The sequence below is a fragment of the Salvia miltiorrhiza genome, chromosome 3, assembly GCF_028751815.1.
Source record: "Salvia miltiorrhiza cultivar Shanhuang (shh) chromosome 3, IMPLAD_Smil_shh, whole genome shotgun sequence".
NCBI classification, from domain to species: Eukaryota; Viridiplantae; Streptophyta; class Magnoliopsida; order Lamiales; family Lamiaceae; genus Salvia; species Salvia miltiorrhiza.
Window position 1 is genome coordinate 46,638,337 of NC_080389.1, and position 25,348 is coordinate 46,663,684.

The 25,348-nt window shown below is 39.9% G+C and overlaps 1 protein-coding gene and 1 non-coding gene across 5 annotated transcripts; both read right to left on the bottom strand.

The window, feature by feature from the left end:
* Positions 1-4,376: 4,376 nt before the first annotated feature.
* LOC131016076 (pentatricopeptide repeat-containing protein At5g64320, mitochondrial) lies at positions 4,377-9,015 on the bottom strand. 4 transcript variants are annotated; one of them, XR_009098843.1, is made up of 5 exons: positions 8,794-9,014; positions 7,846-8,244; positions 5,844-7,753; positions 5,044-5,187; positions 4,377-4,774 (listed from the first exon to the last, which is right to left on the bottom strand). XR_009098843.1 is itself a non-coding variant. In XM_057944650.1 (2 exons), exon 2 carries the CDS (start codon positions 8,156-8,158, stop codon positions 5,972-5,974), a length of 2,187 nt encoding a protein of 728 aa, XP_057800633.1. In that variant the 5' UTR covers positions 8,159-8,244; positions 8,794-9,015; the 3' UTR covers positions 5,667-5,971. The 4 variants fall into 4 exon arrangements, 1 of the variants encoding a protein (XP_057800633.1); XR_009098842.1 differs by having other exon boundaries at positions 5,844-8,244; positions 8,794-9,013; XR_009098844.1 differs by lacking the exon at positions 8,794-9,014 and having other exon boundaries at positions 5,844-7,766; positions 7,846-7,985.
* Positions 9,016-20,899: 11,884 nt separating this feature from the next.
* On the bottom strand, positions 20,900-21,006 carry LOC131019221 (small nucleolar RNA R71). The gene has a single exon (XR_009100142.1). It is a non-coding gene; the product is annotated as a small nucleolar RNA R71 (small nucleolar RNA).
* Between the last annotated feature and the right edge of the window lie 4,342 nt (positions 21,007-25,348).

Genomic DNA, 25,348 nt, shown 5'->3' on the forward strand with positions numbered 1-25,348 from the left:
TTCCTCAGAAGTAGCACCGGATATGCATGCCTTTCTTTATCAGCACCGCTTTGGGTGTTCCTTTCATACACAGCTCCATGTTGGTCAAGATTCACAAACAAACGCCCCTTGTGGCAGCTCCTTGAGTGCTCTTACTCCCCAGCCTTTGTTTTGACTTGTCACGAAGACCTAAAATCTGAACATTCACAAGATATATGCACGTTATAACGGAAATACAGGAAATGTGGCAGAGCCTCATTGCCAGTTTCATCAACAAGGGAAATCTTCACTTTTTCATAGCCTTTTGTTATGTCCTCAACAGTATTGAATACCATCACGTGAAGGATTGACTGAGCCTGAAAGAGAAACATCCATGATTTATAGGAAATTTAATTGTATAAGAACAACCAATCAAAAAACAACCAAAAAAAAAGTAGGGATACCTGTGCAAATATTTGAAGAATGAGCTCTGTTATGACCCTTGAAGAGGGGGAGTGGAGTGAGGTGAAAGATGTTGGGGATGGAGCAACAAAATCAGAGTTGAAGCTTGAGGAGGAAGAGAAGAAGGTCAAGTTGGGTGAAATGGCACATCTCCTCACGTAATAATAATGGCGATCAGGAGTTTCCACCTGGACTGGAATGTCGACCAAGTTTGCCTCTGCACACCTACGAACAAAGAAATAAACATGCTTAAAGATGGAAGATCAGCATAATAAACAACAATAAGACCTTCTCTAAATTTTGTACAAGAACTATCCTTTAAAGCCCGAAATAAATACTTTTATCCAAGCAAGGACTGAGGAAATCAAATTCTGTATAATCTTAAAATATGAATGTATGTGTTATCTGAAGTTGTGTATTGTGTGAGTAAAGGCTTAAGGAGTGTGCTTCTTTTACATGCCATTAAGCAGGGACGGAGCCAGGGGGGGCTAGGGCCCCCTCCCAAATTTTTGGTTTTTTTTTTTTTAAATATATATAGATATATGTTTATACCTATTATAAAATAATTTTGTTTTATAAAAGAGTATTTGGTTATTATATTCTTTCATATATACTTAATTTAAGGATAATTTTGTTATTTAAAACTATATAATCTATGAAATATTGTTTGTTATTATTACTATTATACTTGTCTTTTAATAAAAAATGCCTAATATGTATGAAATGCTAAAAAAAATTATAATGTATTGAAACTAATTTGTAATATATAGAAAATATATAATCTATGAACATGTTGTTTGTTATTATTATTATTATGATTGCCTTTTAATAAAAAATGTCTTAAATATACGGAATGTCCAAAAAAAGTTTTGTGATATATTGAAACTATATAATCTATGGAAATATTGTTTGTTATTATTAGTATTATGCTCGTATTTTAATAAAAAAATACCTTAAATATACAGAATGCCCAAAAAAAATTCTACAAGTTTAGCCCCGAACTTAATTCCTGGCTCCATCCCTCCCATTAATATAGAAACATAGAACTTCATAGTGATGACCAATAACAAGAGCTGAGGCAGTTTTATATATTAATCTAGTACAAGATATGTTAGAAAAGGAAAAATCTCATAGTCATGATCTGCATTCATAACAGGGTGTTTCTGCATCAATTACTGAACAAGACAAGACATAGAAGATACCGAGAGTAATCGAAAGGTATGCTAGCAAATACAAATACAGAAGCTCACCGGTGATTGATAAACCTACCAACATTGCCACACTTTGTTGCATCCAGGACCACAACACTAGGCTAGTTTGTGTAATTATTAGTGAGTCTGAGTTTTCTTGATTGCTTTGTGGTGGGATTGTAGGCGTAGTAGATTTCAGCAGAGCATCAAACCATTGCAAGATAATAGGCATTTGAATGTTGAAATTGAAAGTTTCACCTTCTTGAGGAAAGGGTTGAAGCAGAAGAAGCCGTGAGGTGGTAGTTTTGAGGAAGAGAGAGGGCTGCAGTTTTTGGTGGCGCGAGGAGGAATTGATCGGAGGAGATGAGCCGATGAGGGATAGTCTTGGAGGGAACCAAATTCTTTTTTTAACATATATAGATAGATATAGATATGATTTGTTATTTCTATCATCTATCTTTCCAAAATTTTCTCCTCTATTTTCTCTCTCTCAAACTCAGAATTCTTTCTTTGGCTTATAAGCTCAATTATTTAAATACATTGATAAATTATAAGCTCTTGAGACGTTATATCTTACAAACTCTTCAAATATCTCTCCCTTCGTCCACCAAAGTATGACACTTTTGATGGGGCCAATTTTAATAAAATGGTTAGTGATTTCTATGTAGTGAAAAATGATCTCTCCATTATATGAAATGAGTGATTAAGATTAAATTAAATGTAAATGTAAATGAGGGTTTTTTTTTGTGTGAATATATGAATCTAGCCTATTTCATATTGTAAACTTAAAATTTAGCCTATAGGATTAAAATTTAAAATTTTAGCCAGTTTTTATGTGAAATGTCCGAAATGCCCTTGTATAAATAGTGAATTCTGCCATTTGCCATGTTGCAGCGTGAATTCTTCTTCTCTCCTTCAATCCTCTCTCTCTCTCTCTCTCTCTCTCTCTCTCCCTTCGGCTCCCCCTCTCCCTCTCGCTACCCGTCCGCCGCCCGTCCGCAGCGCCGCGCGGCCACTCAATCTCCGGCAGCACCGCACAGCCACCACCACCGCGACGCACAGCACCTCTTTCTTATCTCCTCCGGCGACCACAACTCCTGCTACAGCCGCCGCTCTCAACAACTCCCCCTCTCTGCTCGAGCTCCGGCGCTTGAGCCCTAGCTCCCCCAGATCCAGTGGCTCTCACCCCTACCCTCTCTGCTACACGGCGCTCTCTGACATTCTCACCGAGGACGGCGTCGCCGATGGCGCTCAGTCGCCTTTTCCTGAATCCTATTTCGACAGCGCGAGCCCTAGCCCCAATTTCGGAGTAGTGATTGAAGAATTTTCCAGCGTCTAATGAGATTGAAGAATTTCGATCTATTTTTCCTTCACAATTTATGTCGAGAGTTTTGTTTTAGCTTTGATGAATGAGAAATAGATGTGAGGGATAGGCTGAGGAATGAGGTGTTGGTGCCGCTGTGGATCGGAGGGCGCTTCAGCTGCCGGAGGTGTATCTTGAGGGAGTAGTGAATTTTTAAGATACCAACTTTGAAATTATTGCCCAGCAATATTCGTTTGTTTTGGTTGTTGGCAAAATTTAGGAGTTCATGATTTTGATTGTATTGTAATGATAATTAATTAATATATTTAACTGATATTTTGAGAGTGTATAGATCGATTGAAAGATAAAGAGATTTTGGACAATTGATTAAAGTTCTTGAATTCACAACTAGATCTATGAATTCACAACTTAAATGTTCTTGAATTCACAACCAGCTTGATGAATTCACAACTTAATATTCTTGAATTCACAACGAAAATAAATTCACAACTAAAATAAATTCTAGTTTTAATTGTGAATTCAAACTTTAAAAACCCCAAATTCACAACTACTTGAATTCACAACCAAAATAAATTCTAGTTGTGAATTAAATTCAGGTTGTGAATACGACTGATTGTGAATTCACAACCAACATAAATCTGGTTGTGAATTAAATTTTGGTTGTGAATTCGTTTGGTTGTGAATTCACAACCAAAAAATTGTGGTTGCGAATTAAATTTTGGTTGTGAATTCGACTGGTTGTGAATTAAATTTTGGCTGTGAATTCGACTAGTTGTGAATTCACAAACAAAAAATTCTGGTTGTGAATTCGACTGATTGTGAATTCTCAATTCACAACCAGTGTGAATTCACAACCAAAAAATTTTGGTTGTGAATTCACACTGGTTGTGAATTGCGGGATTTTTTAAAGGGGTGATGTAAAGTGGCCATTTTTTTAATTTTTAATGTGGAAGGGTATTTTGGTAACAGTGGCCATTTTTTTATGTTTTTATTTTAGTGGACAATTTTTAATTTTACAATATGAAAGTGGCTATTTTCAAAATCCACTCTTTTTTTTTTAATAAATAAGAGATACTTTGGGCACGAAGATTAAGAAGAGTGTAATTAGTGAATAAAATGAGTTAGTGAAAAATATTTAATGATTATTTTAATTGAATTGGTGTATAAAATGAGGTTGGTCCACCATTTAATAACATTTTAAATGATTAATATTTTATTAAAAATGGTACGAGACATTACTAATAGATCACATGAAATATTTGTAAAGAAAAAAGATAAAGAAAAGAAATGAAATCATATCCTAAAAAGAAAAGTCTCATACTTTTAATGACGTCAAAAATAACAAAAGGGTCTACTTTTTTGTAGACGAAGAGAATATAAATTATTAAACTTTTTAAAATAAGCTTAGCCAAACACCGAGGTAGGCAACCAAATTAGAATTCTTATACAAATTAGAATTCTAAATATATAAAGACAAATGCGAAAGTTTAAAATGTAATTACAAAATTCAAATGGTGGTGGGGGGATAAGCTTATCGAACTAAAAGAACCCGTAACAAAAAAATTCAGCAACTTTAAAAACTATACACAAGAAAACTATAAAGCCATGCTGTCTTAGAGTTTTAATAATTTGGGAAACATAGGCAAAGCTTTGGAGATGTTTGGTCGTTTTGTAGCTAAACCTATATATACATTGATAGTGGTTTATGAAGGAAGATCACTATATAGGACTTCGCCGGAGACTTCATCCCTGCTCGTAGAAGACATGTTTCGAGTGGTGGAAGGTCTGTTTGGTGGCGTTCTGCGCTTGGTTTTCTTCTCCGGCAGCCACTTGGCATTTGCTGCAAAACAAGGAAAGGCAGAATGTAGAGTGAATGTACACACGAGGATACCAGTGTTTGAACAAAACGTGCACAAGTTGATTGTATAAAGCTCAAAAAGAATTGAGGTAGTGATATCTGATGCAAATGATGACTGCTTTCAAGATTTGCCCAGTTTGGTAAAAACATAGTTATGGTCAAGCATGTATACATAAAGACTAGCTAGCAGTAGATAAATTTAGCAGCTATGCATTCTAACAAGTTTGGTAAGATAATACTAACTCACTTACTCTGAAAGGGCAAATTAATCCATTTGATCAAGGGAACGTGAGCCACTCGCCTCGACTTCTTCGACCTCTCTTCCAAGCCCGTAACACCTGAATGCTTTGCCTGTGGATGGTCTTGAGTGCGTATTCCAACGAAAATAGGCTCATCTGTTGAAGAAATGCATTAGTAATAAAACCATAACCAGTCTGTTCATATTCTTGAAGACCATATATCAGAGAAGCTATAATCCAAACAGAGTAACATCGGCTATTCAAAAATAACATAATGAACTTAGAGGGTGTTTGGCTGAGATTATAAGCTCTTTAAAACAGTTTATAAGCTATTTACGAACTTATAAGCTCTTTCACAGTGTTTGGCAAAAATAAGTTTCTAAACAGATTATATGCTGTAAAATAAGCTCCCCAAAATATGAATTCCTCTACGCCAACTTATTTTTTCATTATCTCATACGCAACAATCATTTCACAAATATTATTCAATTATAGTTTGTTGTTTTCATCATATACCTTTCAAGTTCACATCAATTCAAGTTTATCTCTCTAACAACGATTTTGTCTTTCTAGCAGTCTAGCTCATAAACTCAATCATCTATAATACTTTTACACCTTATAAGCTCTTGAGAAACTAGATCTTATGAGCTCCTCCAACATCTTATAAGTTTGTAGGAGCTTATAAGCTCTTTAAAATAAGCTTATCTAAACACCCTCTTAATCAAAATCTAATAATGATCATTCTCATATCCCCAGAAGAAAGATAAACCAGCAAAAAGCTAAAAATAACAGAAGAATTTAACTGACAACACCTTTAGCTTATTCCAACCAACTTTTCGTATTGCAACAGCCAAGCGGAACAACCGAGCACTCTCCGTTTCTTCCTCGAGCAAGATAACATAACCTACACGACGTGGTTTCCAAATCAAATACTTCCAGCTCAACTGATACGAGATGAACGGTCAATTCTTCTGAGCACTCTCTTGAACATATTGGAAACTAGAATGTGCCACGTTACAATGTCCGGTGTCAACCCACAGGCAACTCCTCTATCCAAAAGCGTACAAGCTTCCCCAAAGAAGCCTTCTTTACAGTAAGAACCAATCAAGATATTATAAGTGACGGCATCCGCACAGACACCTTCATTTTCCAATTTGTCAAATAACTTATAAGCTTCCTGGATCCGACGCATCTTGCACAGACCACTTATCAGAGTGTTATAGGTGACTATGTCGGGTTTCACTCCACTGTAAACCATCTCTCTGAGGACGTCGAATGCATTCTGTATCTTACCAGCTCTGCATAAACTATGGATCAATATATTGCAAGATAAGCTACTAGCAGCGACTCCCTTTCTTAACATTTCCTCAAAGAGGCCCATAGCTTTTTCGACAGCCCCGTCTTCACAAAGTGCTCTTATGAGGCCCGAGTAAGTGAATTCGTCAAGAGAACATCCTCGAAATAACATATCGTTTACAAGCTTGAATGCTTCTTGGAGAGCCCTTCTCCTTAAGAAAGCATGAATCAATATATTGTAGGTTACGGTATTAGCAATGACTCCATCTAGGAACATATCCCTGTAAATGCATAGAGCCTCTTCCATCTTGTCAATCTTAGTTAGCCCGTAGATCAAGGAATTGAATGTAAAAATGTCAGGTTTACATCCTTTGCTCAGCATGCCATGGAACAGCTCAAACGACTCTTCTACTCGTCCATCCCTAGATAACGCAGAGATTAGACAGTTATATCCAACTGTGTTTAGGGAAAGACCCTTATGCGACATCTCATTCATAATATCTTCAGCTTCCTTCAAGAGGCCTTTTTTGCAGAAACCATCAATCAGAGTCGTGTAAGTTATCAAATTTGGCTCGCAACCCTTCAGTGACATCTCTTCGACTAATTGATGAGCGGAGTATAATAACCCCTTCTTGGAAAGCCCTTGAATAAGAATGTTGTAAGTATAGATATCTGGATGTAAACCAGCGCTAACCATATTCTCATCTAATAAAGCTTTTGCTTCTTCGAAACGACCATTCGTCACATACCCATTAATCAAAGTATTGAATAGGATAATAGTAGGATTCGGCACTTTCTTCAGCAGCACCCTGGCTTCGTCCACTCGACCTGTTTTGCACAACCCTTGCAATAAAACTCCATAAGTTATTTTATCAGGGGCAAAACCCCGGATAAGCATCCGATCAACTAGCTTTGCAGCCTCATGAACACGAACAACACGGCAAAGGCCAATTATGACATCATTAAACGTATTTACATCGGGCGTACAACCCATGAGAAACATCTCTTCCAACAACTTCAAAGCATCATCAATTCTATTAGCAACAGACATCGCGTGTATAAGCGTCTGATACACTACTGAGTTCGGCACACACCCGTGCTTCGTCATGTCCCTCAGAAGAGAGCATGCAGAATCAACTTCATTCACCATACAAAGCGCTTCCATCACTCTAGCAAATGTAAAAACAGTAGGAGATATACCCCTGCTCAGCATATCATAAATTACGTTGGGGGCGATTTTAGGACAATTACCTGCCAACAGAACATCCAAGACGACGTTATAAGATTTGAACGTGGGTTCGTAACAGAACAAACTCCTCATATCAAAGAGCAACCTGGTCGATTGACCAGGCAAACCAGCTCTTCCATAATGTCTCATGATCATAATGAAAATGGACTCTTGAAACGACACCCCTTCTTCCTTCATCTGCAATAACAATCTATCAACGGTCTTAAACTCATTTGCGGACCCTATTTTATCAACAAGAGTATAATACACATCAAAAGTATGACGATAACCTTTCTGGCTACCAGCCCACTGAAACAACTCCATAGATGTGGGCACATCCAACGGGAGCTGCAGCAACTTATTCAGCTGAAATGGAGTGATTCTATTGAGTGACTTCCGCAGCTCCTCAAGGTCAAAAGTTTTAAGCAATATCTCCCACTCAGTCTCGGATTCTGCCCCCGAACCATCATTACCATTACTATGAATAAAACTTCCATAAGCGCCACACGAGTAACATGAAGCTATATAAGCCTTGGGGAATATGTGAAGCTTTTGAAAATCAACTAAACTTGGTTTTAATCTCATCATGACTCTAGAGAGCATCTTTGAAACTCCTAATTCGACTATTTATCAGACCAGTGTAGCTGAATGGCAATAATCCTCAATTTCCAGTTGCAGCAATAAACCCCCTACAACAAGATTGTAAGAAATCAAAGTTAAAACCCTATTTAAACAGAGCACAAACACGATCAGTTTAGCTCTAATGGCTGAATTTCCACATGAATAAATTGAAATTCAGATCGTATTAAGCTGAACTGAACTTGAATAATTTGATAAAATTCACCTTTTTGTGTTCTTGTTCTAAGTGGAATGAAATTAGAACATTCCATGAACAAAAGCTTTAATTTTAAAGTATACAAATTTTCCAATTTTATCTTTCTTCGAACATGAACAGTAACAATTTCCTACCATACATATAAAAAACAATCCAAAAGGAAGGGAAAAAAGAGTATGCAACCATTTTCCAATTTTATCTTACTTCGAACATGAACAGTATGCAACCATTTGGTTGAATGTATTCAAAATATCAAGAAAAAGCCTTATCACAGCTTAATTGGTTTCTTCACATCTTCATCATCTTCAATCGTGTGTTTTTCAGAACGACAATCTTCAATTTCTTCATTATTTTTTAGCCCTAAACTAATTGAATCCGTGAACGAATGAATTGAATGACATGCCTGCTTTCTGCTGCAGTGAAGGCCGGACGGAAGCGCTGAGGCAGAGCCGCGGAAGCCGGAGAGGCGGACTGCCGTCTGCCGGGCTGGCGTTGCGGTGCAGCTGGCCGACTGCTGCAGGCTTGCAGCGCTGCTGCCGAAGGAGGGGCGGAGCGATCCTGGCTGCGGCGAGCGAGAGGCGAGAGAGTGAGAGAGAGAGCTTTGGGCGGAGAATTTCTATTTTTTATTCTGAATTTTATTTAACTAACAAGTTGGATTCAAAATTTTGGGCATGAATTTTAGAAAATAATAATAGATGCATTATTTTAGTCTCATAGGATCTTAAAATAATAATAAAAGAACAATGTCATCTAAAAAATATTTCCACATTAAGGGGGTATATTAGTTCAGGATTTTAATAGATTTTAGCAGACTTTTAAAATCTGTGTGTGTTCGTTCAAAACTTTTAAAAGTCTATGAAAATTTAGAGATATTCGTTCAAGACTTTTAAAATTCTATAAAAATCCAGAGGTATTCGTTTCAGACTTTTAAAAATCTATGAAAATCTAGAGGTATTTAAAAATTTATGAATTTTAAAATTGGACTGATTTTTATTGATTTCATTCAAAAAATACACATGAACAAATCCAACCTCCGATCACGAGAATTCGGAAGATTTCATATTTCAGTGTCGGCTGGGTTCCAGCGGCCGTGGCGCAAAGAAGCCAGCGGCCTCTGGCACCCAACGATCGCTGGGTCTCAGAGAAATTAATCAAACCATTTTTTGATGCCTTTTCTCTCACCAAATCATTTTGATGCCTTTCGATCGCTGGCACCCAAAAGAATATATTTGTTGCCTTTTCTCTCACCAAATCATTTTTGCATCATTAATCACTGCCTCTAATCATTTCTGCACGCAATCATAATTCATAATCTGAGTTTTTTTTTCGCAATCGCTGTGAGCTGTCCCAACGCTCAATTAACTCCAATGAGTGCTAGGATGATAGATTTCAAATCCGTAAAAATCACGTCGAATTCTTGTTAAATTCATCTAGAAATCTGTGTGAAATCTGTAGATTTTTAAAATTCGTCCAAAAATTCGTTCAGATTCTGTATGAAATCTGTAGACTTTTAAAATCCAGAGATTTTAAAAATCTATAGAATTCCTGAACGAATACACCCCCTTAAATCATTAAGAATTTGTCCAAAAACTAAAATGGCCGCCTATCCAGATACAAAAGGTCTCGCAATAACTAATAGTATTAGTTCAAATGATGACAGAGTCTCCAGAAAAATACTAAACCAAGAAAGAACATTATGCGTAAAATAATTATCCAATTCGGTGTGATAAAATACTTATGTCTGGAGGACCTCGCCCACAAAAAACGATCAATTAACTGAGTTAAGATACATATAGACTTACATATATATTTAAAATATAAAAGTTTAGTAACAAAACTAGTGGTCTCCTGTTAAGCTGACTGTATCATGCAGGCTAACCTGGGTTACACATTACATAAATCCTGACAAGAGGATTTGCCACAACAAAATATCAATATTGTGCACTATGTATAAAGGGAAAAAGTGAATTTTGATGGATTCAAACTTTTACAATATTTTAATGCCCTTGATTATTCTTAGGGTGATAGCAAAGGTAACTTTTTGCCATACAAAAAAGTTGATTTGACATCTCCTAACAATTGCACCAAGCTGAGTTGAAAAAAATAAAAGCCTGGTGTTGAATTTAGGAGCTAGGTTTGAGCACACTAAACGAGAAAAAGAGAAAAGGTGATAAAAGATTTCTCTCTCATCTTTCCACCTCTTCGAGAATTGAAAGTAAACCCCTAGAGTCTTCATAGGGATGACAATTATACCCACGGGTTCGGGTACCCACGGGTATTCGACCCTAATGGGGCGGGGATGGGGCCAATACTTTCGGGGTCGGGGCGTGGACGGGTATGAAAAGTTAAACCCGAATCGGGTTCGGGGCGGGGGCGGGTATATAGATCCCCACCCCGAACCCGCCCCGAATAATATATATTTAGTATATTTTAAATTATTTTTTATTATTAATGAAATATATGAGTATTAATATTATATTAAAATTCAAATTTATGATATATAACATTTTTCTCATTCTTTATATAACATAATTCATCCACCATTTTTCATCCATTTTTCAATGTGGGACATTATTTCTCTTCAACTCTCCCACATTTCTCACCACTTTTGTCCCACATTGAAAATGTAAAGAATAGATGAGGAAAGTTGGCTTTATAAATAAGATTTCCTACACAAGACTTAACTTCATTAACTTTGCTATATTTTTTCTTTGTTGTATAAGGAAAAAAAGCAAATTTTAATAAAAGTTTAAATGAATTTGAAATAAAATTTAAGTTAAATTTTTTACAAATTTTAACTTTAATTTAAATTTATATCTTGTGGGTACCCGACGGGTATTCTTCCCCCATTGGATAATACCCGCCCCAACCCCGCCCCGATTTAAACGGGTATGGAGGCGGGGCCGGGGATGAATTTCTTAGGCGAGTACAGGGATGGGAAAGCAATACCCGGCCCCGCCCTGCCCCGTTGCCATCCCTAAGTCTTCAATTAAAACTAATTAAATTAAATATTGGTAGGACCATAATGGAGTTGCTTTTGTAGGTTTATTGTTGCATAGATAAATTTATAAAAGTTGATGAGTTTAAACTTTTGATGTGGCGCTGATGTGGCGTATCATTTAAGCCAATTTTGCTTCATTCCTATCTAATTGAAATGGTGAGATTGAAAAAATTATACTCTTGAGAATAAAAATAATTAATTATGCATCTTATAATCATGCAAAATTAATAAAGGCCTTGGGATAAGATATATTATTGAGTATATTTTATACTAAAAAATAAGATTTCTTCAATCTCACCCTCTCAATAGAATATGAATCAAACAAAACTAGCTTAAATAATATAAATAATAATAATAAAAAACATTGGAACATCCCAAAATTTCAATTCATCAAAATAAACAAGAGATTAATTTTATTATTTTTATGTATCAAGACTAGTCCTCCAAAGTAAACAACTTCTAAATTAGATTAGAAATTATACAATGAATTATAGTTAAGTAGAAGAGTTTGACTTCGTCAGCGGCAAACGGGAAGGGAAGGGTAGAAACAATTCAAATCCAATTTTCTTTCTTGCCTTCGAATAGAAAGTTAAAATGTTTGGAGAATCAAATTAGATAAAAAGGATACAAACGCATGAATAAGATTGTTGATACACACAAGGTACGAGAATAGTGTCCCTCTCTCTCTCTTTCACATTTCAGTAGCTGCAAGATAAGCAAAACTGAACCAAAAATAAGAAAATAAAAGGCTGCATCAAATACAACAGACACCTACTAGTAAAGGTACCTACATCTTGAACAGGAAGCATAATCTTCATAGTAATATCGTCATTCAAGTCTAAGTTCCATCTCCTCACTCAAACCAGAGCTAAACATTCGTGATATTCATACATTTCTAAGTAGAAATCCTCAGCATCTTCATCGAAGAATGGTGGGCCTGTCAAATCAATGAGTAGCTTATAGCTTTTGTCCAGAAAACTATAAACACTTATCTCAATTGACTAGCACAACTATCAAATGATGAGGTTGAGGTAGGTTCATGCCGAGAGACTATGCCATGGTACTTCAAGAGCCACGAACAACGATCATCCATCTCCAACTCAAACAGTGTGATTGACTGACAGTTGCCTTTCATCGTCAATCTAGAATGGTACAAATGACCATTTGCCACTTGGAGACTAAAACTAGTATTTGTTCCTTGGTAATTTATCAGTGGATAGTTAGGCAGAGAGAGAGTCTTGAATTCATTCTTAGCAATATCATCGTAGCCAATTTCATAAAGGATCTCCAAGAGATCGAGCCATTCCAATATACACTCCTATGAAGGGGGAAAAGTACTCTATGAAAGGTAAATGGTCCCAAACTGAGCTTCCAAGTGCGACTCTCTGAGTCATACACCTCAATCTGATAACTACGTATCGTTTTAGAATAGGTACTAAGCCTTCTAATGCGAACAACCTTGTAATGAGGCCATTCTGAAGGGTCAAAAGCTAAGGCCAGCGCCACAATGTGAGGTTTATTGTCACTGTAAGTATCGGTAAAGCTGATCTTTCTTGAACACTTAGTGGTTGGATTGTAAACATGGAAACTGCTCTGTAATCAAAATCAGATCGCAGCAGCATCAAGCCATTACAAGAACTGACGATTCTGGGGTTAGGAACTGAGAAATTATAAGGTACCATCTGCTTTTCGCCATTCATGATTGGATCGAAGTAAAAGAACTGTGAAACGGGCATCTCCAAGATAAGGGAGGGCAGCAGCTTTAAGCGTCGTAGCATGTGGAGATGGCAGAATTCAGCAGAGGAGACAAGTGAGAGCCAATGTTTGCATACCGACTTGAATCGGGCTATAGATTTTGCAGGCAAAGATAGAAGAATTTCGATCAGAATATCGTCATTCCAGTTGAATCTCAACCTTTCATCATTATAATACCCTACAGAAGTTCCAGTAGGAACCTTGGCCTTGGAATCCATGCTGCCAAATCAGTTACATAAGCAGTCAATCAAGAAGCTTGTTGTAGCAAGTTAGTATACTAATCATAAAACAGATCATTTGCCTAATTTAGAAACAAAATCAAGACCTACTAATAAATACTACCAACAACGCCAAGTTGGGAGTTAAATTTTAATATATTCCTAGATTTCTAACAAAAACTACCTACCCTTCTATTACTATATTTTCTTGTATTTTCTGAAAATTATGATTGTAGCCAATTCTAGTGTACAAGAAATAACATGTAAATGGCATTTGATCTTTGGAAACTGAGCTACCAAGTGCAAGTCTCTATCTCATAAACCTCAAATCCCCGCCGAATGGTTGCTTGAAAAAGGACAAACAATCTTGTAATGAGGATATTTTTTATGGTCGAATTTCAAGTTCCAGAAATCTGGTATACTTGACATTGCCTGTTTGTGGACTACTTCAAGTTATTAGTTTATTTCACATTGTTAATTATCATCAATTTGGAGAACCCAAAAATATATTTGGTTAACATAAACAAATTTGAAAGTATATTTTAGCTCGATACTAAAATCAGCTGCAGCTCAACCACTTGATTCATAATCAAACCAGTTAAAGCATTATATTGGAAATCCTGAGAAAAAAACTTGAAGTTAAATCTCAACTCAATCACTTGCACAAAAATCCTAATACTAAATCATTCCCCAACAATTTTATTTTCTCATAAGATAGTAAGTGAAGAAGGAAATGGTCGCAGACCAATAGTACAATTAGAAAACATAAAAAATTAAGCATGTGCATAACTATATACATAAAAAAAAAATAGCTTATACACAATCTTCTCTATAGTAAATTGGAGGAGCGATGCAACCCCTAGCAACTAAACTCTAGTTGAGCCGCCACCATGCAGATCGCCGGTACGCCATCGAACGTCCACCAACCGATGCCGCCAACATCGCCGAGCAAGCCACCGACGCCAACGATGCAAATCAACCAACAACAGCCGATAATGGTTGATAAGGCAGGGCTGAATCTGCCGCAAGTTTCCAATAATTTCTCTACTCAACGTCATAGCCATGGAGAATGTCACGACAAGGAGAAATTTGCTGTTGAATCTTCAAAGGGTGTGGCTGAGGAATCTACGCCGACGTCTTTTGCTGGTAGAACTTCTGAAAATTCACAGGATCATAAACTCACTACATCCAATACTAGGGTTCCGGATTTGATCAAGGGAGACAATACTAAGAAGGCCTCGGCGACGGAGCTTCATCGGCCGAGCACCACTTCTTTTGCTTCGCTTCTGAGGAGACCCCGACAAATTGAACGTACGCCGGATGTGCTTGTTCATCGCTTCACTTCGCTGCAACCGGATTTCTCTGGTGAAATACTCACACTTAGGGTGCCAAAAGAGCACCTGCTGCCCAAGATAAATCAATTTGAGCATGCTTTAATTGGTCGTCTTCTTCTTAGGAAAGGAGAGAAGCCGCGTCTTCTCACGGATCTTAAACGTGATCTTCAGGTGGTTTGGAATATTGACAATGATTGGCAAATCATCCCCATGGGAAAGAGCTTCTACACTATTAAATTTAATACCGCTGAAGACAAGGCGTTAGTTCAGAAAAGCACTTCTTGGGAGTTACCTTTCGGAACCATGCGGTTACGCGAATGGGTGAGATTTTATGATGAATGTCCTCGTATGGAATGTTCGGGGCCTTACGGATGAGTCCAAACGAGTTTTAAAGGAGCATTGCGACTCCTTCTCCCCTGTTATTGTTGGGATTATTGAGCCTAAGACGAATCTCAAGAAGACTTATTCTAGATTTTGGCGTTCTCTGAATCTTATTCCTTGTTTTCAAAATTCAAGAGACAACATGAGTTCGAATATTTGGGTTTTTTCTCATCCTTCTGTTACTCATGATGTGATTTTCTCCTCGGAGCAGGTGGTTATCATGAACTGCAGATGGTCGACGTGGAATTTTAAAATCGCGGTGGTGCATGGCGTTAACACGTATGCTGGCAGACGGCGTTTGTGGTTGGATCTTCTGGATCATATTGATGGTAATGTTGTCTTTATTGGCGATTTTAATGCGGTGAAAGGCGCCCATGAAAGAAGTAGTGACTGTATGCCTAACTCTACTGCCTGTGCGGAGTTCTGTGAGTTCATTGAAGCCACCGGTTTCATTGAGGCGCCTACGGTTGGTCTGCATTACACGTGGTCTGGTCGTAGATTTATGCCTACCCATGTGGAGTCTCATCTGGATAGAGCGATTTATGCTGACTCTTTTGCGAATCTCTGGAGTTCGGTTTTTGTTCAAGCTCTTCCACGTATTACCTCGGATCATTCTCCGCTTGTTCTTCATTGCATGGTGGATGCTCCTCCTCGCCATCGTTTCTTTAAGTTCCTTAACATGTGGACCTTACATCCAGATTTTCTCCATACGGTGGAAGGGTCCTGGCAGATGGATACCGAGATTGACTGCCCGATTTTTAAAGTTATGCATAAATTAAAGCGTCTTCGGCAGGTTCTTCGCGCGTGGAATCGGAATGTTTTTGGAAATGTTGATTCTTGTATCATGAATACTCAACAAGAGCTTTTGGAGATTCAAGATCAGATTGCCAGGGATGGTTACACGGAGGATCTCTTTGATAAAGAAGTGGAAGCCCAAGCTAAGATCAACGTTGTGCTTTCCAGGCAGAGCTCGCTTTTACAGCAAAAAAGCCGGGTGTCTTGGCTTCAAGATGGAGACAGGAACACGAAGTTCTTTCATGCGATGCTTAGGTTTCGTCGTAAACCTCACATCGTTTCTCACATGGAGATCAATGGAGATATGAATTACGATCAGAAGGTTATTGGGGATCATATCGTGGATTTCTTCTCTTCTTTGTTTTCGACTAGCAGTCATACTAATACTGATATTACGGCGGTAGAGGCGGTTATTGAGGAGATGGTCGAAGATCGTTATAATAATTTGCTCATTCGTTTGCCGGATGAAGAGGAAATTTCTGCTGCGGTTTTTCAGATGGAGCCGAACAGCTCGCCTGGGCCTGATGGTTTCTCGGGTAAGTTCTTTCAGCATTGTTGGTCGATTATTAAAGTGGATATTTGGTGTGCTGTTCAAGCCTTTTTCCGGAATTCTTATCTTCCTCAAGGCTGCAATTCTAATACCTTGGTGTTGATACCTAAGAAAGATGTCGTCAATTCGGTCTCGGATCTGAGACCGATTGTTTGTCCAACTTTCTTTACAAGATTATTACTAAGGTGTTGGCGTCTAGACTGAGCCAGGTTGCTACTGTTTATGTCTCCCGTCATCAGTTTGGTTTTATTAGCGGCCGTTCCATTCACGATTGTATTCTGACTGGGTCGGAAGGCGTGAACTGTATGCATCGTACGAGCCGTGGTCAAAACATGGCTTGCAAGATTGACATCAAAAAAGCTTTTGATACTTTTAGCTGGGATTTCCTGCTTAACGTTCTTCGTGTTGCTGGCTATGATTCAAAGTTCATTAGTTGGATTGAGATTCTGCTTCATTCGGCTAGGATTTCTATTCTGTACAATGGTCAGCTTAAAGGTTATTTTGCGTGTTCAAGGGGTGTTCGTCAGGGCGATCCTCTTTCTCCGATTCTTTTTGGAATCGCCGAGGATGTTCTTGGTAGGCTCTTTGCAAATTGTGTTAGCGCGGGCACCCTTACCTCGATGCAAATGAGACAGGGAATTAATTTTCCCACTCATCTTTTATATGCAGATGATATTCTGGTTTTCTGTCACGCCACGGTCACGAACGCTCATACCATTCAGAAAATTATGGAGTATTATGGTCAAATTTCGGATCAAATTGTGAGCCCGGATAAGTCGCAATTTTTTTTTACTAGCAAAGTTCCTTCTCAGACCTGCAGGGCTATACGGAGCATATTGAGATTTTCTCAGGGCAACTTTCCGATTACTTACCTTGGGGTTCCTATCTTTAAGGGCCGTGTGCGTGCCTCTTATCTTCGACCGATACATGATCGTGTGATCAACAAGTTCGCGAGATGGAAGGGAGTACAGTTGTCGATGGCTGGGAGGATTTGCCTGATCAGGTCGGTTATCCAAAGCTCCCTGACGCACTCCATGATGGTTTATAGATGGCCGACTGCTCTTATTAAGGAGCTCGATGCGTGCTGTCGTAATTTCCTTTGGACTGGCAACATCAAGCAGACGCCGTCTTATTCTGTGAGTTGGAAGAGGGTCTGCTCGATTAAGGAGGAGGGCGGTCTCGGGGTAAGATCGTTCGAGCTCATGAATAAGAGCTATCTCATGAAAATGGCGTGGAAGGTGGTTGGTGGGCGTGAGTTCGGATATGATTTGATTAGAGATAGATATCTCGATCGATTTGGGCGTAGTAAATCTCTGGTGGCTGCTTCTACTATCTGGATGAGCTTACGTGAGGAAATTGATGGTTTGGTGGCAGATTCGTACTCGTATATTGGTGACGGCGCTTCTACTTCGTTCTGGTATGACGACTGGCTTGGGTATAATCTTATGAATAAATGCGGTATTCTGCATTTCATGCTTCCGTTTCTTACTCAATCGGTGGCTGATTATTTCTACGATGGGGTCTGGCATTTCACGCAAGCCTTTGTTAATGCTTTTCCTGAGATAGTGTGTGATATTTTACTCACTCCTCTTGGTACTGAGGGAGATGTGCGTTTCTGGAAACCCTCGTTGCACGGAAATGTCACTACTGCGCTGGCCTTCAACAAGCATTGTCATCATTTTCCGAAGGTGTCTTGGGGTTCTTGGCTTTGGGAATCTTTTATTCCGATTCGACGTTCTTTGATCTGTTGGCGTCTTCTTCATAATAGAATGCCGACTTATGATCGCCTTATCCGCTACGGTATGATCATGCCTAACGTCTGTTTGCTTTGCTTAAAAGGAAGTGAGTATCAGGATCACCTTTTCTGGAATTGTGAGCGTGTCAAGAATATTTGGGTTACGTTTCTTGGGTGGTTTAATTTCACGCAAGGGTTGCAAGAGAATGATATTCATAGTTTTTTGGTGGCAGCTTGGCAGTATAAACTTAGTCCCCTCACCGGTAATTTCTGGAAAGCGGGTATCATCACGGTCATCTGGGCCATCTGGATGCAGAGAAACAATTGTATCTTTGATAATCAAAAGTTCGAAGCAAGTCGTGTAATCCACACTGTGAAAGTTGCTTTCAAAGAGATTGATGATAACTTTGCTAAATTAGGCTACATGTGGAATTCTTGGTCGGATTATCTGATTCTCCGGGCAGTGGGTGTTACTACCAGGAGTGCTCCTCCTCCGGAGTTTGTGGAGGTGCATTGGTGGCCACCGGTGGCGCCATGTGACAAACATGGTTTTCGTACCTCAATTCCACATGTTTTGTTGTCATTTTCCTTCATGTTTTGCTTGTGAATGCTTGTTTGTGCCCGAATATTTAGTATTTATGAAGTTTTGATTGCTTGGTATAGTTTTTGAGTATTTTCAGGGCAAATCAAGAGTTGATTGGAGAATTGTGAGAGCATAGGATTGAAGTACGTCTCGAGAGGAATCCATGAGCGTGAACGGCGCCCGAATCGGAGCTCGGACGAGGGAGAACGGGGCCGACAAAGTCAGCCGCGCACAGAGGCCGCGGCCGCGGTCACGCGTCGTGGGGAAGGTATCGCCCGCGGTCACCACCCGCGGCCGCGGGGTGGGACCGCGGGCTAAGTGCTCAAGTCCAGGGATGTACCGCGGTCACCACCCGCGGCCGCGGGCTGGGACCGCGGGTCCCCCCCACGGTCACCACCCGCGGCCGCGGGGCGGGACCGCGGGTCCCCTGAGTTTTGCCCACGTTTGAGCACCACGGGCGCGGGCCATGACCGCGGGAAAAGAGCGGAGTCGCGTTTTTCAGCCCTTAAACCCCATTTTCCCCCTTTTTCTCTCATTATTCTTCTTCTCCATCACTCATCTTCCCCAACACTCCACACACAAAAACCCTAGCCTCCTTTAACACACCCATCTACCATTGAAGACCATTGAAGAGAAGAGAAGGAAGAAGAAGCTCATAAATAGGATTTGTCATTTCTTACTCTCTCTTTCATTATGTACACCTTTAACTTTGATTTATTGTGTTTGAACATGTTAGGCTAAATTTCTCTTTGATTTGGGGATTAGGCTAGATGATTATTGTAATGGATTGATTATTTATGCTCAATATAAATCTTGTTTGTTCATTTGCACATTATCTTTTCAAACCCTTGATTTATTTCTTGTATGGATTGTTGGCCACATTCTATGCATTTCTAATTTGCACATTGAATCGGGAGAGGATAATTGCAATAGATAAGGTGTTTGAAACATATCAATTCGATAACCGGGAGGTTGAGAGTTGGGTGAGAGTATGTCGATCTTTGTGTGCTTTTGGGAGTTATAGGTTAGAAGTTGACCGGGGACGGCAACTATGACCCGTAATCTACCGCTCTAGTCGTCCGGGAGGGGGCTAGAACTAGTTGGGAGATCACTCTAGATAATTAGGATTGTCAAGATTAATATTGAGCTATAATTGAAGTCTTTTACTTAATCATCGATGCCTAGTCCCTAAATCGCCTTAATCATCTTATTAATCCACTTGCTTATTTGGTTTTATTTGTCTTTGCACTTGTTAAGTATTTAGTTGGATAATCAAACCAATCACTCAATCGTTTAGTCTAAATAGTCGAGTAAAATGAATTAGGATAATCACTAGATTGAACTACTAGTCCTTGTGGGATACGACCTTGCTTCCATATATTACAACTACCCGTATACTTGCGGCGTGGTGAAAATATTAGCGAACAAGTTTTTGGCGCCGTTGCCGGGGATTAGTTTAGTTTCTTTGCTTGTGATATTTTGCTTCATTGTGCTTAACTACTTTAGACATTTTACTTGCTTTAATTTTTGTTTTCTATTTTAAGATTGTGTTTTGACTTCTTGTTCTTGTTGGTTGATAGGTAGTGTATGAACACAAGATCTAAGGGTGCACCTCTTATACCTATAAACCTTGAGGTTGAAGCTTTTTGTCGACACAACAAAGCAAGAACAAGAAGAGATAGAGAGTTGGAGGAAGCTATGGCGGAAAATTACGACTTAATCCGTCAACTTCAAATGCAATTAGAAGCCATGCAAGGGAAAATCAATGAGCAAGAAGCTCTAAGAAATACACCTCCACCACCACCTATTAGCAATATGTTCCAACCCATTGTCCAACAAGGAGGAGTGAATGCCCCGAGAATCAACGCCACAAATTTTGAGCTCAAGCCGACCCTCATAAATATGGTACAACAAAACCAATTCGCCGGTCTTTCCCAAGATGACCCGAATGGACATCTTGGAAACTTCTTGGAGATATGCGGCACCATCAAGATGAATGGAGTCCCGGAGGATGCCATTCGACTTCGACTCTTCCCCTTTTCGCTAAGGGGCATGGCCAAGACATGGTACCAATCTTTAGAGGGTGGTTCTATCACTACATGGGAGAACATGGCTCAAAAGTTTCTCAACAAGTTCTACCCTCCGGGTAGAACCATGAAGATGAAGAAGGACATAGTCCAATTTCACCAATTTGATGGAGAATCCTTCTACGAAGCTTGGGAGAGATTCAAAGAGATGCTAAGGAAGTGCCCTAACCATGGTTTAGATCAAAACACAATCATTTGTGTATTCTACACCGGGTGTAGTGGTGAGATGCAAAGAGACATGAATGCATCGGCCAATGGAGCATTGTTGGAGAAAAGCCACGCGGAGGCCGCTCACATCATAGAGAACTTGGCCACCAATTGCCATCAATTCCCAACGGAGAGGATCATCTTGAAGAAGGTGGCGGCTACAACAAGCTCGGATCCGATAGCTCTTTTGACGGCTCAATTGACCGCCATGAATAGCAAGATTGATGCTATATCAATGTCAAGGGTAGAGCCCGTGGTTGAAGAACAAACTAGCTTCGAGGATGTGAACTACATCAACAACAACAACAACCGAGGCTATGCGAACTTCCGGCCCCAACAACAAGGTGGCTACCAAGGGCAAGGGCAATACACTCAAGGATTCCAACCTAACCGCCACCCTAACCTCTCCTATAGCAATCCAAACAATTTCTTGCAACCACCGCCCGGATTTGCGGTGAGCCATGGCATGATCAAGGAAGAGAAGAAGCTCAACCTTGAAGAAATATTGATGAAGTTCATGACCACGACTCAAGCTCACATGACAAGAACGGATGAGAAGTTAGAGGCTCAAGCCAAGCAATTGAAAATGCTTGAGATACAAGTGGGACAAATTGCCGAGTCTATAAACAATCAACACCAACAAGGGCAATTCCCAAGCAACACAATCGTGAATCCCAAGGAGCATTGCAAGGCCATTGCTCTAAGGAGTGGGACAACATATGAAGAGCCCAAGATGCCCGACGAAGAAGATAGAAGTGGTGTTGTGGTTGAAGTTGGAGATGGCAACCCTTCAAAGGAACAAGGAGATAGAGGAAAGAAGAAGGAGGTGTACGTGGCTCCACCACCTTATTTGCCCACCAATCCCTTTTCCTCAAAGACATCAAAAGAAGAATGTGGAGAATGAATTCTCCAAGTTTCTTGAGATTTTTCGAAAGGTGCACATCAACATTCCACTTATTGAAGCTTTGAAACAAATGCCCTCCTATGCAAAGTTCCTAAAGGAGGTCATATCAAACAAGAGGAAGATGGGAGAGAATGAGACGGTCAATCTAACCGAAGAATGTAGTGCCGTTCTCCAAAGAAAAATCCCCACCAAGATCAAGGACCCCGGGAGCTTCACAATCCCTTGTGATATTGGGAATGATCGTTTTGGGAAAGCTTTGTGTGATTTGGGAGCAAGTATAAATTTGATGCCGCTCTCAATCTTCAACAAGCTAGAGATTGGCACCATCAAGCCAACCACAATTGCCCTTCAAATGGCAGATCGTTCCGTTTCCTATCCAAAGGGGATAGTAGAAGATGTCCTAGTGAAAGTCAACAATTTCATTTTCCCGGTGGACTTTGTTGTTTTGGACATGGTGGAAGACAAAGATGTGCCTTTGATTCTGGGGCGCCCTTTCTTGGCAACGGGGAGAGCCCTCATTGATGTTGCTAAGGGCGAACTCACCCTTAGAGTGAATGACGAGAGCTTCACATTTTCAATCCACAAGGCTCTCAAGTACAAGGAGGAAGAAGAAAAGAGGGTTGGTGAATGCAAGATGATGCAAGTGATAGAGTCTTGCATCAACATGGAGGAGTACCACACCTACAACAATCCAATGGACACTTGCCTCCTAAACCCTCTATTCTCTTTTGTTGATAATGATGAGTTTAATGCTTCTAACTTATTTATTGAGGCTAATGAAATGAACTTTGTGCAGAAAATTTCACAAGGAGAGACATGTTTCTTGGACTTGAGAAATGGAGAGCCGAAAGATGAAGGAGTGGAGAAGAAGACTCCCAGCTTGGAGTTAAAACCTCTCCCCGAACACTTGAAATACGCCTTCCTTGGTGAGGATGAGGCGTATCCGGTAATTGTATCATCCTACCTTTCTCCTCATGAGCTTGATCAATTGCTAAATGTTTTGAGGAAGTATAGGTCCGCTATAGGATGGTCAATTTCCGATTTAAAAGGGATTAGCCCATCCATTTGCATGCATAGGATTTTGATGGAAGATGATTTTAAACCTAGGAGGCAAGGCCAAAGACGGTTAAACCCTATTATGCAAGAAGTAGTAAGAAAAGAAGTTCTCAAATTGCTTGATGCGGGAATTATTTTTGCTATTTCGGATAGTGAGTGGGTTAGTCCCACTCAAGTTGTTGCTAAAAAGGGGGGGATAACCGTCATAAAAGATGAGCATAATGAGCTAATTGCAACTAGGTTAGTAAATGGATGGAGGATGTGTATTGACTATAGGATGTTGAACACAGCTACTCGAAAAGATCACTTTCCTCTTCCTTTTATTGACCAAATGCTTGATAGGTTGGCGGGGTATGAATTTTATTGTTTTCTTGATGGGTACTCCGGGTATAATCAAATCATGATTGCCCCGGAGGACCAAGAAAAGACCGCTTTCACTTGTCCTTATGGCATTTTTGCTTATAGACGCATTCCATTTGGTCTTTGCAATGCCCCCGCTACTTTTCAACGATGCATGATGGCCATTTTCCATGATTTAATTGAAAATGTAATGGAAGTTTTTATGGATGACTTTTCTATCTTTGGCAATTCTTTTTATCATTGTCTCCATAATCTATCTATTGTGTTGCAAAGGTGTGAGGAAACTAACCTTGTATTGAATTGGAAAAAATGTCATTTTATGGTTAGGGATGGAATTGTGCTTGGACACAAGGTCTCCAAAGCCGGATTGGAGGTGGATCGAGCAAAGATAGTGGCCATTGAGAAGCTTCCACCACCATCCAATGAGAAAGCCGTGAGAAGCTTCCTTGGACATGCCGGGTTCTATCGAAGATTCATCCAAGATTTCTCAAAGATCACCAAACCCTTATGTCACCTTCTTGAAAAAGATGCAAAGTTCAACTTTGATGAAGATTGTTTGGTGGCCTTTGAAAAACTCAAAAAGGCTTTAGTGAGTGCTCCCATCTTGATCACACCGGATTGGTCACAACCGTTTGAGCTCATGTGTGACGCAAGCGACATCGCCGTCGGGGCCGTGTTGGGGCAAAAGAAAGACAAGCTATTTAGAGTCATCTACTACGCTAGTAGGACTCTAGATAAGGCTCAATCAAACTACACCGTCACTGAAAAAGAACTTTTGGCGGTTGTGTATGCCTTCGACAAATTCCGCTCCTACCTCATTGGCACAAAATCTATTGTTCACACCGATCATGCGGCCATCCGATATTTATTTGAGAAGAAAGATGCCAAGCCGAGGTTGATAAGGTGGATCCTCCTCCTTCAAGAGTTTAATATTGAAATCCGAGATAGGAGAGGATGTGAAAATGTTGTGGCGGATCACCTTTCAAGACTTGAGAATCCCGTGGAAGGGGAAAATGCCGATGTGCCCATCAATGAGAATTTTCCCGATGAGCAAATCTTGCAAGTCAAGACCCACACCCCATGGTATGCGGACTACGTCAACTATCTTGCATCCGGCATTCATCCACCACCCGAGTTGAATCGTTACCAAAGAAAAAAATTCTTTCATGATGTGAAATTCTTCTTATGGGATGAGCCGTTCTTGTATCGACGATGTGCCGACACCATCATCCGGCGGTGTGTACCCGAAGAGGAATGGGGAGCTATTATGAGGGAGTGTCATTCTTCCCCTAGTGGAGGGCACTTTGGCACCAACCGAACCGCTTTTAAGGTGCTTCAAAGTGGCTTCTATTGGCCAACTATTTTCAAGGATTGCCACTCATTTATTTTGAGTTGTGATCAATGCCAAAGAATGGGAGGAATATCAAAGAAGCACGAGATGCCCCTTAACAATGTGATTGAAGTTGAGCTCTTTGACGTATGGGGCATAGACTTTATGGGCCCATTCCCAATGTCTTTCGGCTTCCAATACATTTTGTTGGCCGTGGAATATGTTTCAAGATGGGTGGAAGCAATTCCTACTCAAACCAATGACTCCAAAGTGGTGATCAAGTTCCTTCAAAAGAATATTTTGACAAGGCATGGAATTCCAAGGGCCTTGATAAGCGATGGAGGATCCCACTTTTGCAACAAGTGGATGGAAGGACTTCTCAAAAAGTACGGGGTGAAGCATAGAGTGACAACGGCTTATCATCCCCAAGCCAATGGTCAAACCGAGTTGGCAAACCGGGAGATTAAACAAGTGCTAGAGAAGACGGTGAATGGGAGCCGGAAGGATTGGTCTCTCTTGCTTGATGACGCACTTTGGGCATATCGAACGGCGTACAAGACACCGCTTGGCATGTCACCATACCAACTTGTATACGGGAAGTCATGTCATCTCCCCGTAGAGTTAGAGCACAGGGCATATTGGGCGGTCAAGAAGCTCAATTT